The 15,198-nt window shown below is 47.8% G+C and overlaps 1 protein-coding gene across 3 annotated transcripts in view; it reads left to right on the top strand.

The window, feature by feature from the left end:
• The window catches only part of CCDC50 (coiled-coil domain containing 50), a 30,788-nt gene extending 15,815 nt beyond the window's left edge, over positions 1–14,973 (top strand). The window contains exons 6-11 of one of the 3 annotated variants that reach the window (XM_070945001.1): positions 5,383–5,501; positions 6,536–6,580; positions 9,744–9,833; positions 11,171–11,250; positions 11,922–12,022; positions 13,050–14,973. In XM_070945001.1, the coding sequence (XP_070801102.1) occupies positions 5,383–5,501; positions 6,536–6,580; positions 9,744–9,833; positions 11,171–11,250; positions 11,922–12,022; positions 13,050–13,198 (584 nt within the window). In that variant the 3' untranslated portion in view covers positions 13,199–14,973. Of the gene's footprint in view, positions 1–5,382; positions 5,502–6,535; positions 6,581–9,743; positions 9,834–11,170; positions 11,251–11,921; positions 12,023–12,994 lie in introns of all 3 variants that reach the window. The other 2 variants (XM_070945000.1, XM_070944999.1) reach the window with 2 other exon arrangements.
• Positions 14,974–15,198: the final 225 nt, after the last annotated feature.

Below are 15,198 nucleotides of genomic sequence, written 5' to 3'. Positions count from 1 at the left end.
CGGTTTGATCAACATCGCTGCTGCAGAACGGAAATCGCCTCTCGGATTGTGATTTACGCGCTGGCTCTCTTCCTCCTCCTCCTCCTCCTCCTCCTCCTGGAAGGGCTCACGTGATCAAAGGAACTTCCACAGCTGGGATTTAATGAACTTGGTGGGAAATTCGCTTGGTGTGGTTTCTCCGGCCGGCCTCTTTAATTGTGCATCTGTGCAACAGATTCTGCTTTTCTTCGTCTTGGGTGTGTCGGGAAAAAAGGCAGATCATGGCTGGTAGCCTTCAAACCCAAATGGAGGATGCACCTTTTCCTCAAGAGCTGGATCGCTTCGGTGCTAATGGCCAGAGCTCACCTGCTGCCGGGCTCTCCTTGGCCACCTGCGCGGGTAGCAGAGTCGATCCCAGCATTCACCTGGCTGGTGTGGCAATCCAGCCCTTTCCTGACTCCTCCTGCGTTTTCCGCTGGACTTGTGGCCGTCTGCCTGCTTTGCAATTGTGGCGTCTTTCCCATCCTTGCTCGTCCTTCCTTCGCTTGGACTCTGCCCCGAGCGTAGGATTATGTACCCCCACCAATAAAGGAGAATATCTGTAGTTCTGGGTTGAAAATTGGGATCCTTGGTGCTCTCTGAGCTTGGCGGTTTTCTTGCAGACGTTTCATGACCCAGCTAAGTAACGTCATCAGTGCTAAACATGGGGTGGGGGGTGGGGGGGAAGGATTCATGAAACACGCGGTAGATTTGTAGGAAAATGGCTTGCCACATACGAAGAGCTTCCCAGAAAATAACTTCTACCCTCTTCAAATAAATAAATACATTGGGAAGTGATAATGGATGAATAATGGTGTCATAGCTTTGGAGTTCTTTTTTTATTTACAAAGCTGACATCAACTGTTAAGGTATTATTCTTCCTACATTTCTCTCAAAAATGTGCATTGATGATGTTACCAAGCTGGATCATGAAATGTCTGCAAGGAAACAGCTCGGATAGCCCGAAGGACTCCCACAGTCCTCCTCCTCCTCCCTCTTCTTCTTCCTCCTCTTCTGCTCCTCCTCCTCCCTCTTCTTCCTCCTCCTCTTCTGCTCCTCCTCCTCCCTCTTCTTCCTCCTCTTCTCCTCCTCCTCCCTCTTCTTCCTCCTCCTCTTCTGCTCCTCCTCCTCCCTCTTCTTCCTCCTCCTCTTCTGCTCCTCTTTCTCCTCCTCCTCCTCCTTTTCTCCTCTCCCTCCTTTTTCTACACTCCACAAACCACACTCCCTTCTAGCACTGAAGATATTACCTAATTTGGCAATGAAATGTCTGCAAGAAAACCATCAGAATCAGAGAACCCCAAGAACCCCACAGTTCCCCTCCTCCTCTTCCTCTCTCTGCAAACCCCCCTCCCTTCTAGTTCTGACGATGTCCCCTACTTAGGGTCATGAAACGTCTGCAGGAAAACCTCCAGGCTCAAGAGTGTCCCCAGGGCCCCTCACCTCCATCCTGAGCTACAAATATTCTCCTTTACTGGTTCCGGCTTCTTTTGCATTCTTTTGCTGCTTCTGGGCGATCTTGCCAAGGTGGTGTTTACAAACCTAACATGTGGTGCCAAATTTCCCTTCCTGCATGCGCACACACAGATTGGGGGCCGTGGGGGGACCCAAACCTCTCAGTCCATACCCAACAACGCAGCTTGTCAATGGAGATTCTCCATCCCCAAAGTGCTTTTTTTCCAAAATGCAACTAGACTTTCTTGGTGTTTTTTTTTCTCTCTGAAAATGTTTCTCTTCTCATTCAAGAAGCTTCTTCAGTTGAAGCAAAAAGGTTTTCAAAGCAAAAACCCCAAGAAAGTCCAGTTGCCTTTGGGGGGAAAAAGAAATCACCTTCGGGACAGCCGTGAGTGGGGGGACTGAAGTGACTTTTGACCTCTTGAGCAAGAAAGCAAATCTTTTGGCCTGTGTTGGCTCCCCCCAACAATCCCCCTGGGAATCTCACGCGTGGGGCCATTAGAAAGTGAGCAGCAAACAGCCTTGGATTTCTGTCCTTGGACGTGGTGATAATTGAATTGCTGCATTGTCCTGTCCGGGCAAGGAAGGGACCCTCCTTACTGGAGACGGAGAGAGTCCTGGGTTCAGAGCTTCAGCATTTAGGATTGTGGTGAAGAGACGGAGATTTTGCTCTCGGGGTGAGGGGCCGGGGGCCCGGCAGGAAATTTGCTGCTCATCTGCATGCCTTCCCTGCCCCTCCAAGCTTTCTCCCCTTGGCTCCCCCTCCCCCCTGCCCCCTTCGCTGTGTAGCCTGATAGATACCTGCCATTAACCCAGGTCACTAACTCACCTCCCTTGTCTGTCTTGCCGCTTCATTGTTGCCCAGACCGCTTGTCCGGGACTCCCTGGGAACCGGGGCCCAAAGACCCTCAGCCCGGGAGCGCTGAGGGGCAGCCCCCCCAAACGAGGGAGCCTTGGAGGGGGCCCCCACTGGTTCCAGAGGGTCTTGACCTGGAGACTTGGGAGAGTGGCGAGGAAGCGAAGAAGAGCAAGGATGACCGGAGGAAGGACCGGGAGAAGCGACGGGAGAGGAAGAAAGACGGACACGAGAGGCCTCCCCATCACAGGGGTCCTCCAGAGGTAGAGGAGGAAGAGGAAGATGAAGCCCCCGACAGAGCCTGCAGTCGCCCCAACCGGGGCCAGGACAAATCTCGGGGGCCACATCTGCTTGTCTTGGATGCAGAGCCACCCCGGGCCAGTCGAGGGACCAGGCCTCGGAGCCACGAGAGACCCCAAAGGACGCCCCCTCCTCTTGTGGGCCAAGAAGAGGAATGGAGAAGTGGACATGGCAGCCGTGGGCCCCGAGGGCAGGGGGAACGGGGGCCGACCCCCAACGGGAGAGAGAGGCAAGCGGAAAGACGGTACGGCCAAAGCCCTTCTCCCAATCCGGACCGTGGTGGGCTGCCACCTCAGGAGGATCGTGGTTCCCCAAGGACCCCCGTCCATCACGCCCGGCACTACGACTCGGATGCTGCCCACCGGCACCGGCCCAGGAGGGAGGATGGAGAAAGGGAACCCAGGGGGGCACGGGCCTCCCCCACCTCCCACCGCAGGGAGGGCAGGGACAGGGAAGGCAGGCGTCCCCGGAATCCAGGTAATGGGGCCACGGCCAAAGGGGTCTTTGTGCTCGAGGCTGGGCCTTCTGTCTTCCGCCTTTCCCCCTTGGGCCAGAAGGGTGCCAGCTGCCAGTCGAGGAATCCTAAACCCTCCCAAGAAGGGAGGATTCCACTAAAATTGCCAGTCAGGAAGAAGGTTGGGTAGAGTTTTTGTTCCCTGTCCCTAAGTTTGCTCTAGCAACACCAGGGCTTCTGTTACAGGTGTGATGGATGTTCCCTGTTAGGGAGCTTGAAGTCTGTCTCCCTCCCTTCTTCTGAACTGAAATGGGGGTCAGTCTCAGCCTGGAAGCCAGAGCAGGTCCTTCAGCCCCATAAGCAGGCTCTGATACAGTCCCTAGTGCATTGTGGGGTCCTTGAGGCTCTCTCAGCTGAGTGGTTTTCTTGCAGACGTTTCATGACCCAACTAGGGAACATCATCGGTGATGGAAGGGAGGGAGAGGAGGAAGATGAGGAGAAGGAGGAGGAGGAGGAAGAAGACTGTAAGGCCCTTGGTGCTCTCTGAACTGGGTGGTTTTCTTAAGAGATGTTTAATTACCCAGCTAGAGTATAACATCAGTGTTAGAAAGGAGAGGGAGTTACGGAGCAGAGGAGAAGGAAAAGAGAGGACGATTAGAGTCATTAACCATAAAATGCTTTCTTGTGGTTGTGACAGTTCCTGTGTGTTTCACAGAATAGCAGAGTTGGAAGGGACCTTGGAGGTCTTCTAGTCCAACCCCCACAACCTCTTGGAGACAAGTCATCCCACGGGTTAATTCTTCTCCCTGTCAGGAAATGTAGCTGCTAAGGAAAGGGCCAATGTCCGGGGTCACCCAAGCCGGACACCAGCATGGATGGCCACCATCCCGTCTTCTGCCCGAGCGCCACAATTTAATGATCTGATGGTTTAATGAACCATAATAATGACAATTTGGGGGATCCATCCAAGGAAGGAGAGAGAAGCCAGCAGATGGCCCCCATCCTGTCCCGAACTCAGCAAGGGGATGGCGGCTGGTCCCCTGCTTGGGTGGGAAAAAGTACGGAGACTTTCTCCTTTGCAAAGCTGGGAAAGAGACGCCAGACTCTTGCTGCAAATGGGTCCCAGACGGGGCAAATCCCCTTCCCTCTTTGTTCCCAGCAAAATCTTTTTGGATGGAACCTGGTTGCATCTGGTCCATTCATGCAAACCCCCAGCTTTTGTTCTCCTTCCAATTCGGTGACGTTTTGCAATGGCTGTCGGCTTTGCAGTGGCCCCCGTAGGCCTATAAATAGACCCTTCCACCCCCCCACCTCTTCCTGTAGGCCTGGCTTCTCCCTGGGCCCACGCCAAGGGATGGGGGTGTCCTGGGAAAGTTGTCTCGCTCTCTGTAGTCTCGGAGTTCTTCCCCAGAGACGCTGCTAAGTGGAGGCAGCTGGGCTGTTCACGCCTTCTGTTCAGCAGATGCTGCTGAGGGCTCCGTTGCTGTACAAGAGGGGTGCCAGGGTTTTTTTTTTTGGGGGGGTGGCCTGCTTTCCCTCTGAAAGGTCTGTCCAGGGGTCTTCTCTGTGCTGCTAGCTGGTCAGGAAAGAGGTGTCAGGATTTCAACTAACATTCCCAACGAAAGAAAGCTCCAAGGCTTGAAGTTCCTCAAAGTTCCATTTTATTAGAGATGTCATATTGGCACATCTGGGAAAAGCCGAATCTGAAAGCTTCCAGGTTTTCCCCACCTAAAAGAAAGTCCAGGTCCCTTCCCCTGCACCCACCTGTCCATCACATGGCCCAATCCAAGCAGCGTCCCATCTGGAGATGCCTCCCAGTTCCAGCCCTCCAGGTGCAGGGCAAGATGTCCTTGACTCTCTGAGAAAGGAATGTTATTATGACTACATATCACCCTGGCTCCATACAATCCCCCCTCCCAGTTTCCCACCGCACTAAATGTGGCAGGCCTGAAGGCCCAAGGCAAAAGATGGCTTCCAGGCCTGACAACAGGTGGTGCACAGGAGAAGGGCAGAAGGTTTTTCACACTTACGACCGTTGAAACATCCCCGTGGTTATGTGATCAAAATTCAGACCGTTGGCAACTGTCTCGCATTTACGACCGTCACAATGTCCCAGGGTGATGTGATCCCCCTTTGTGACCTTTTGACAAGCAGAGTCAACTGGGGGGGAGGAGGGAGCCAGGTTCACTTAATGATGGTGTGACTAAGCTGCAGCGATTCACTTAACAACCGTGCCGAGAAAGGTCGTAACATGGGGCCAAACTCTCTTAGCAATCATCCCACGTAGCAACCTGTTTTGCAGGGACAAAACCCCGGGGGTCAAAGGAAGACGTCTACGCCAGACCCCGAGTAGGGGCTTCCCGGGACCCCGAAGCCTACGATGCTGAGATTGCCTGGAAGTTACAGGAAGAGGAACTGCTGGTGAGCAGGGCCAAACTCTGCCGTTACAGGGGGGAATCCTGAGACGAACCCCCCCCCCCATTTAATTTTCCCATTTTCAGCTGCTTTGGTGCCCTTCTTTGATTTTCTCCACGGTTCATGGCAGAAAAGAGAATAGCATCCCGGGCATGGGTGGGTGGGTAGGGGTCTTCTCTGGGAGTTGAAGGGGGTGAGCGATGCAGGGCCTGATTGAAAGAGAAAATGGGAAAGGGGCTGTGTGGCCCCAAACCTAATTTTCCAGATATTGGAGAACAAGCGGAGATTTCCTTTTTTGTCGGGGGGGGGGGGGGTTATCTAATTTTATTTTATTCAAGAAGAAATAGAAATACAAAACTTAAAAAAAATAGATGCATAAAAGATAAGCAAAGAAAGAAAAAATAAAGCAGACAATACATTGCACAAAAAAGTGCATTAAAAAACACAAACGCATAAACACATATTTCCTCCCCCCTCCCCAATACCGATGAATATATTACAAGAATATTAGTTTCACCCTCCTTGCGAAATGAGCCCAAAGCAAGTTTTCAAACTTCTAATTCTACATGCAAATTATTAACCTGTCACCTATCTACTATATGGATGACAAAATACTTAACAGGTAAAGCATCGGAAGGAATAAAACCCAGAAAAACAAGAATAAAGTTTCAAAACCGTCTGCTAACAAACTGTTACTGTGTACAACTCAGAGAAAATTTACGATGGCTTCTTATCTATCCTCAATCAAGGGTAGGGTCGAAACCCCATTACGTTGATCGGAAGGGCTGGGAAAGGAGTTGTGTAGCCCCAAAGTAGAATTTTTCGGAGGTTAGAGGCCAAGAGAGAATTTCCAAGTGGAGCCACAGTGGGTTGGAGGGAGCCAGAAGCAGAGGAGGGGGTGTTTGAAGTACCTCGTTTGGGGAGGTGGGGAGAAAGAGTTCAAAGCAGGGGTGAAGAGGGGGGGGACCTTGGAGGTCTGCAGGAAACAGTTTCCCAATCTTCTCTTTTTAAAATTTCCCTTTTTTTTCTTTGTTTTTTAGGCCAGCCAGGTGGACAGGAGGGCTGCACAAGTTGCTCAAGACGAGGTAGGTAAACAACAGAATCACAGAGTTGGAAGAGATCTGGGAAATACCTTAATACAGAATAGAGTTGGAAGGGGCCTTGGAGGTCATCTAGTCCAATCCCCCATCGTAGTAACATAAGGGTTAGAGTCTACATTGAAGGGAATAACAGAATACCAGGGTTGGAAGGGACCTTGGAGGTCTTCTCGTCCGACCCCCTGCTCAAGGAGGAGACTCTTTACCATCCCAGACAAATGGTTATCCAACATCATCTTAAAAATTTCCAGTGTTGAAGCATTCACAACTTCTGGAGGCCAGTTGTTCCACTGGTTAATTGTTCTAACTGTCAGGAAATTTCTCCTTAGTTCCAGGTTGCTTCTCGATGAGTTTCCATCCGTTGCTTCATGTCCTGCCCTCAGGTGCTTTGGAGAATAGCTTGACTCGCTCTTCTTTGTGGCAGCCCCTGAGATATTGGAAGACTGCTATCATGTCTCCCCTAGTCCTTCTCTTCATCAAACTAGCCATACCCAGTTCCTGCAACCGTTCTTCCTATGTTTTAGCCTCCAGTCCCCTAATCCTCTTGGTTGCTCTTCTCTGCACTCTTTCTAGAGTCTCAGCATCTTTTTTACATCGTGGCGACCAAAACTGAATGCAGGATTCCAAGTGTGGCCTTACCAAGGCCTTGTAAAGTGGTATTAACACTTTTAACGTGATCTTGATTCTCTCCCTCTGTTTATGCAGCCCAGAACTGTGTTGGCTTTTTGGGCAGCTGTTGTTGCACACGGCTGGCTCAGATTTAAGTGATTGTCCAGTAGGACTCCAAGATCCCTCACAGTTACTGCTGTTGAGCCAGGTTTCACCTTATCTGGACCTGCCTATTTAGGTTTTTTTTCCTTGCCTAAGTATAAAGAAAGCCTTACTTTTCTCATCACTGAATTTCGTTTTGTTAGCCAGGGCCCAATGTTCAACTCTGTCAAGATCCTTCTGCATCTTGAGCCCATCTTCTGGGATGTTGGCTATTCCTGCTAGGAAAGAGAAGGGGGGTTCTTGATCTGGACTTGCTGGCTATTTTCCAGGGGCCCCTGGGTCTTCAGAGGCTCCATCCCATGTGCATTGTTCCCCTTAATGCAGTATTGTATCATTTCTTGGTCATTTCTGGGTGTGTGGACTTCAACTCCCAGAATTCCACTTGCCTGCATGGCCACAAATAAGAATTCTGGGAGTTGAGGTCCCAACAAGGTGTAGTTCAATGATGAGAAACAGAAAGCCCTTTACAGGTAGTCCTCAACTTATGACCACAGTCGAGCCCAACATTTCTGTTCTTAAGTGAGACATTTGTGAGTTTTGCCCCATTTTACGACCTTTCTTGCCACTGCGGTTAAGTGAACCACCACTGTTGATAAGTTAGTAATCCGGTTGTGAAGGGAATCTGGCTTCCCCATGGACTTTGCTTGTCAGAAGGTCGCAAAAGAGGGAATCAACTTGACCCTGAGACACTGCGACCGTCATAAATATGAGTCAGTTGCCAAACATCTGAATTTTGATCATATGATCATGGGGATGCTACAAAGGTCACAAGGGTGAGAAACGGCCGTAAGTCATTTTTTTCCAGTGTCGTCGTAACTTTGAGCGGTCACTAAATGAACGGTTGTAAGTCGAGGGCTATTTGTACTTAGGCAGGAAAAGCCAGGTGCAGAATAGATTGCGCCTGGCTCAACAGTAGCAACTGTGGGAGAGATTGTGGTGGCTATAGGGCAGTGTTTCTCAACCTTGGTAGCTTGAAGATGGGTGGACTTCAACTCCCAGAATCCCCCAGCCAGCGCTGCTGGCTGGGGGATTCTGGGAGTTGGAGTCCACCCATCTTCAAGCTTCCAAGGTTGAGAAACACTGCTATAGGGGATTCTGGGAGTTGGAGTCCACCCATCTTCAAGCTTCCAAGGTTGAGAAACACTGCTATAGGGGATTCTGGGAGTTGGAGTCCACACATCTTAAAAAGTTGACAAAGTTGGAAAATCTTAAAAAGGCTGAACTCTTCCGTAGAGCTCATGTCTGCCACGGTATCCTGGTGACTCACTTTTCTTGGCCGCAAGGCAGATGTGGTTTCTCATCTGTGGTCTTGGTGGACGACACCCAACCATTTAGGGAAGGAAAACCAAAAATGCTGATGAATTACTCCAGATGGGAGAATAAATGTGTCAGTCAAAAGGCCCGTGAAATTCGGCTTAAGCATGAAAGCAAGGCAGGTGGGGGTAAACATTCTCCATTCTGGTGGAATCTGGAATCTTTTCTTGCCACAATTGCTAAGTAAGTCCCACAACGGAGGGAAACTAATCAAGGAGAAACCCAACATAGAAATATCCTGCAAGAGAGAAAAGTTAATCGGTGGAACAACTTGCCACCAGAAGGATGGTCCGTCCCTGGAAGTTTTTAAGAAGGGATTGGACAGCTATTTATCTGAAACGGTACAGGTCTCTCCTGCTTGAACAGGGGTTGGACTAGAAGACCTCAATGGTCCCTTCCAGATTCTATTCTATTCTATTCTATTCTATTCTATTCTATTCTATTCTATTCTATTCTATTCTATTCTATTCTATTCTATTCTATTCTATTCTATTCTACAACTCTGTTATTCTCTGTAGTCTTTGGACCTCCAAAGACCTTTCTGAGTTTTGTTATTCTGTTAAAAAAAAATTATGGCACAGGGACCAAAAAGAAAGACTAGGGGTAGCATGAGAGCAGTCTTCCAATATTTGAGGGGCTCCTACAAAGACAAAGGGGTCCACCTATTCTCCAAAGCACCAGAAGGCAGGAGAAGAAAAAAATGGATGGAAACTCATCAAGGAGAGAAGCAACTTAGAGCTAAGGAGGAATTTCCTGATCGTGAGAACGATTAACCAGTGGAACGACTTGCCACTAGAAGTTGTGGGAGCTCCATCACTGGAGGCTTTTAAGAAGAGACTGGGCTGCCATTTGTCTGAAATGATATAGGATTTCCTGCTTGAGAACGGGGTTGGGCTAGAAGACCTCAATGGTCCCTTCCAGATTCTGTTCTGTTCTGTTCTGTTCTGTTCTGTTCTGTTCTATTCTCCAACTCTGTTATTCTCTGTAGTTCAGAAACTGAGAATCAGAGAGGTGAGCCAAAAAAAAGAAGGAAAAAACGGTAATTTGTTTAAACTGTTTCCCGCAGGAAATAGCTCGCCTTCTGATGGCAGAGGAGAAGAAAGCTTACAAAAAGGCCAAGGAACGGGAGAAGAAGAGGCCGGATCAAGACTGGAAGGTGAGAAATGATTCAGTTTGGGAAGAGGTTGGCTTCTGCTGGAAAGGAAAAAGGGGGGAGGGGAGGGAGGACATACTTATCCCCTGTACAAGAATTATGTTTTTTAATAGAAGAAAATCTTTAGTTTTGAACTTTGGGGGCTTTGCTGTTCTCTGAACTTGGGGGTTTTTTTGCAGACGTTTCATGACCTAACTAGATAACAGCATCAGTGTTAGATGGGAATGGGTTTGCGAGGAGGAGGAGGAGGAGGACTGTGGGGTCCTTGATGCTCTCTGAGTTTGGTGGGTTTTTTGGCAGACGTTTCATGACCTAACTAGGTAAGGGCATCAGTGCTAGAAGGGGGGGAGGGTTTGCAGGGGAGAGGGGGAAAGGAGGAGGAAGAGGAAAAGGAAGACTATGAGATCCTTGGTGTTCTCTGAGCTTGGTGGTTTCCTTGCAAACGTTTCATGACCCAACTAGGTAACTTCATCAGTACTGAAGGGAGTGGGCTGGTGGTGGGGGAGGAGGACAAAGAGAAGGACTGTGGAGTTTTTGGTGCGCTCTGAACTGGACTGTTTTCTTGCTGACATTTCATAACCCAGATAGGTAACATCATCAGTGCTAGAAAGGAATGGAATTTGCTCTCTTTATGAATTATGCTTTCATAGACCATCTCTATTCCCCATCATGTTTGGAGAGCAAGCCGAGATTTCAGCTTATGTGGGGTGGGGGCAGGTTGAGGAAGGCTGAGAATTTCTCTTGTTATATCTGGGTATTTCTTTGATAATCCTTTGACAAGTGACGATTCCAATCAGTAGGTTCGGTTCTTATTCCTCAGTTGGAAGGTCCCAAATATTCAATCAGGAGGTTAATCACCCCAACCGCATCCCATCTCTTATCCCAAATTAAGATTGGCCTTGGGCAATTTTATTAAATTTATATATTCCTCCCCCCTCCCATCTTGCAATCACGCGACTCTCAATTCTTAAATATATGGTGGAGTTTTTTTTCTATAACTGATGTCAGGGAATAGAGACAGAGAAAGCCAAAAGAGAAAATTTCCATCTCTGATTCAGGTTTATTGAAAGTTTGCAAGAAGATTTCCTCCTGGGTTTCCTAAGATCTCACCTTCTTCATTTCCAGTCACAGCTATAAAGCAAGAATAGGTTTATTTTTCTTCCGGTTGACCTTCCAGTGCCTCCCATTGAAGCCCAGTTCCACCTGCGTCCACCCCTTTGCTCTGAAATCCTCCTGGCCTTAAATTATGTGCTACGTTGCTTGTCTTGCACTCCGGTTGTGTCTTCACGGACGTGAAACCTGAAGGTTGATCCTAGCTTAGCTTTTTTGTCTTCGTCCAGCAGGAGCCTCCTGAGTCGGCGTGCGGACGATCAAGGGAAGGATATGACCCCCACCGAGGCAGGAGCGAGAAGCCCACACGGTAAACGATGTTCTCTGAACTGGGTGGTTTTCTTGCAGACGTTTCATGATCCAACTAGGGAACATCATCAGTGCTAGAAGGGGGTTTGCAAGGGAGGAGGAGCAGGAGCAGGAGGAAGAAGACTTAGAAGGAAATTGTGCATTTTGCTGCTTGGTGGCTGGTCCTATTTCCATGTCAGTAGCATCTCCTTCTGGAAATACAGGTAGTCCTCAAATTATGACCCCGATTGAGCCCCAAATTTCCGTTGCTAAATGAGACAATTGTTAAGTAAGTTCTGCCCGATTTTACAACCTTTCTCAACACAGTGGATAAGTGAATCACTGCTGTTCTTAAGTCAGTAAGATGGTCGTTAAATGAATCTCCCCCATTGACACCACTTGTCAGAACATCACAGAAAGGGATCACATGATCCCAGGACACCACAACTGTCATAAATACGAGTCAGTTGCCAAGTGGCTGAATTTTGATCACGTGACCCTGGGGATGCTGCAGCGGTCGTACGTGTGGGAAAAAGGTCATAAGTCGCTTTTTTTCAGGGCCAGTGTAACGTCGAATGGGCAGTAAATGAAGCGTTGTAAATCGAGGACTACCTCTCCAGGCTCCATTTCCCAAAAACAACAACTTGTTGCCAACAATTGTGATGCTAACCTGTTCTGCCTTCTCTCCGCCAGAGCTGCTCCCCCCTTGACCAAGGAGCTGGACCATCCGCCTGGCCTTACGAATCAGCATAACGTGGCCCATCAGATATCCAAATCGGAGTCAGCTCATAAAGGTGAGATGTGGCCTCTTGTTTTATAGAATAGAATATAGAATCATGATCGTCTTTTAATGACCCCATCATCCCTTGTGGGGTGGAGTTTTGGGCAGCTGAATGGAGCTAGCAGAGTGTTTGAATGGCCGGATGCCTTTCCTGTCACCAGTGCGGAGTTATATTCAGTGGATATATTCTCAACGTGCCCAGAGAGAGACACATCTGCCTCTACCTAGGATCGAACTCACAGCCTCCTGATTGTGAGGCGAGAGCTCCACCTCGAGGCCACCGCACCACACAGAATAGAATATAGAATAAAATAGAATGTTCTTTATTGGCCAAGGGTGAATTGGCACACAAGGAATTTGTCTCCAGCGTGGAAGCTCTCAGTGTACATACAAGCAACAGAGTGATAAATCATCAGATACAATCACAGATCATCAGATCTAAACCAACAAAGTGATCTAAAAGGTTAAATCATGAGAACTGGAGCAAAGTTTATTAAAACCTTTCGTGAGTCATCCAAGGAACCTCCTTCAGTCCAAATGAAAATACTTAGGCTGAGAATCAGAGTCACTGGAAAGAAGCAATTGTTGCCATGTAGACTGCAAGGGGATTTCTCCCCAAAATGAAAAAGCAACATGTAAATGAAGGTTCAGTCATCAAAAGTTTAATAAAACTTTGGTCCAGTTGCCATGATTTAATCTTTTAGATGGATGGAAACTCATCAAGGAGAAAAGCAACCTGGAATTAAGGAGAAATTTCCTGACAGTGAGGACAATTAACCAGTGGAACAGCTTGCCACCAGAAGTTGTGGGAGGATTTTAAGAAGAGACTGGACAGTCACTTATCTAAAATGGTATAGGTTCTCCTGCTTGAGCAGGAGGCTGGACTAGAAGACCTCCAAGGTCCCTTCCAGCTCTATTCTGATTCTAAATTCTAAAATATGCCTTTGCTGATTTGATATTTCTTTTCTGTTTTCTTTGCTTGCAGGTCACCCCTATAAGCAGTAGGAGGAAACCTCCCTAGTCCCTTTTTTTCCCTATAGATACTGACTTTCCATGTAGCAGGCTTTATTGCATTTCTTCCAAGAGATATCCCGACGTCCTTTCATTCTCCAAGGAGACCATCCTTTCCAGCAGGAGAATGTCCACAAATGGTGCCTCCTCCTCCTCCTCCTCCTTCAGCCTGTTGTAGGGCGATGTTCTCCTTGCCTCTGTGCCAGGCTGGCCAGTTAAGTCCAGCCTTTGGAACATTCTCACCCCACCTGCACCCCGAGAATCTCTTTCGAGCTTCCAAAACCTGGCTTTGTTGTCCATAGTTTTCCGTTGGCCGAGCACAAGAGTAGGATGTGGCCAGATGGACACCAGAGGAAGGCCAGGGAAGGGTGGAATCAGTCAGCCAGGAAGGTGGTAGTCTTATTGTCATGAGATGTCCAGGTGGCTGGGATCAGGCCAGAGGAGGGTTCTGTGGTCAGACTGGGTCAGTGTTTCTTCTGGAATGGACCAACCTCAAACTTCTGGAGATGTTTCCCCAAGCACATGTCCTTTCGCCTGGAATTCTGAGCACTATTTCTTGAGAAGAAGACTTCCAAAAATGAGAGAGAGAGACATGTCCATGTCCTTTTCTGGGAAAGAAAAATGGGAATTCCCCCCCCCCCAGGAAACACTGGGTCATTTTAGGATGGGCCCAACAGTTTTGTACATTTTTAGCTTAGCCCTTTCTTGTTTTCCAAACATTTCCTGAAGGACAGGAACCAACATGAGATTAGCTTGTTTTCTTTTTTAATTTTAATTTCCATCGACTCACAGATACATTCATCAGAAAGATCATTTGGGATAAATAATGATGACTCAGGTCTGTTTTATTTTAATTTTTTAAGCTTAGTTTTGAGCACAGAATTTAGACCCCGTCCTTAAGATGCTGCAAATGAGGCCTTGAGGGCCCTCAACAAGATGCTTCATCCGGTTCCTGAATTTTTTGTTGTTCAGTTTTAATAACCTTTTACGGGTCTTGCAAAGTACAGGGTGTCGTGAACTGACCAAACGTGCTGGATTCACACAGCACATTTAAGCCACAAGGGAAGAAGGGAAGCAAGATTTAAAATAATCCAGTTTAGGAAATGGGGGTCAATGCAGCTGTGGGTTTTTTTTTTTTACTGACCTGGTTAAAAGTGATGTGTGAATGTAAGCCATGTGGATGAGTATTAGCACATCAGCGTATCTCAGTTTGAACAACTTGAAGATGAAGTTGTTCAAATTGAGATAAACTGGCCTGAATAGATTTAGAATAAATCTTAATAAATCTTACAGAGTGGACATCAAATTCCAGTATTTTTGAAATATTACAGCAAAATGAAGCTTTTTTTTTTTTTAAAAAAAAAGTATACTTTGGAACCAGTAAGGAGAGCATCCATAATTACTGGAATTTTCATAATTTGAAATGCGTTTGTAAGGGGGGGGGTGGGAAAAAAATGAAGCGCGGAAGCTGTTTTTGGAAAGTATGAACCCTACCAGAATATCACATGCAGATTGAAAGTGCCTTCAACCCTTTTTTCTCCCTCGGTGAGCCCACCAGCTCTGTTGGACTGTGTGACCCACACAACGTTGTGTTGTTTTGTGTTGTTGCGGGGAGTGGGGGGGGGGGCTAGCCAGGCGAGGACGATGGCTTTCAATGTAACTGGTGCGTTTATTGCTACTCTTCTCTTTGCTGCTGGAGAAAAAAAAAATTAAAATCTCCAGGACAAATTTGTCTGTAAGAGCCCCTCCCTCCCTGCCTCGCCTAGATTTCGCTCTTGAAATATTATGTTGTGATATTTTTTTTCCCCATATTCATTTTGAAGTCTTGTCTTGTGACGATGCCATGCTGAAGACGTCCAATGTATTCCCTAATTTTGGTTCGGTTTGATGTTTCTTGTCATATCCACTGGTTTCCTTTTTGTATATAGTTTTATTTCGATACGATCTCTATCAACCCTCCAATGGTGTTTTATGTATTCTTTCCGGTGGCCAGGTTCAATCTTTTCACTGTCTGCCCTTCTTCGGTGCTCCTTTATTCCATCGGAAGTATTTATTAACGTTCAGAGGTGAGAGGGGTTTATGCGTTGAAAGCTTCCCTACACAGTGGAGACACAGCTCAGGAATTAGAGAGGAAACGGAACTTTTAAATGGGTCCTGGTGGGCTGGGAAGTGGGCCAG

Source organism: Pituophis catenifer, unplaced genomic scaffold (genome assembly GCF_029215685.1).
Source record: "Pituophis catenifer annectens isolate HBS135680 unplaced genomic scaffold, rPitCat1.0.hap2 SCAF_6, whole genome shotgun sequence".
Lineage (NCBI taxonomy): Eukaryota > Metazoa > Chordata > Lepidosauria > Squamata > Colubridae > Pituophis > Pituophis catenifer.
This window is presented reverse-complemented; position numbering and strand designations above follow the sequence as displayed.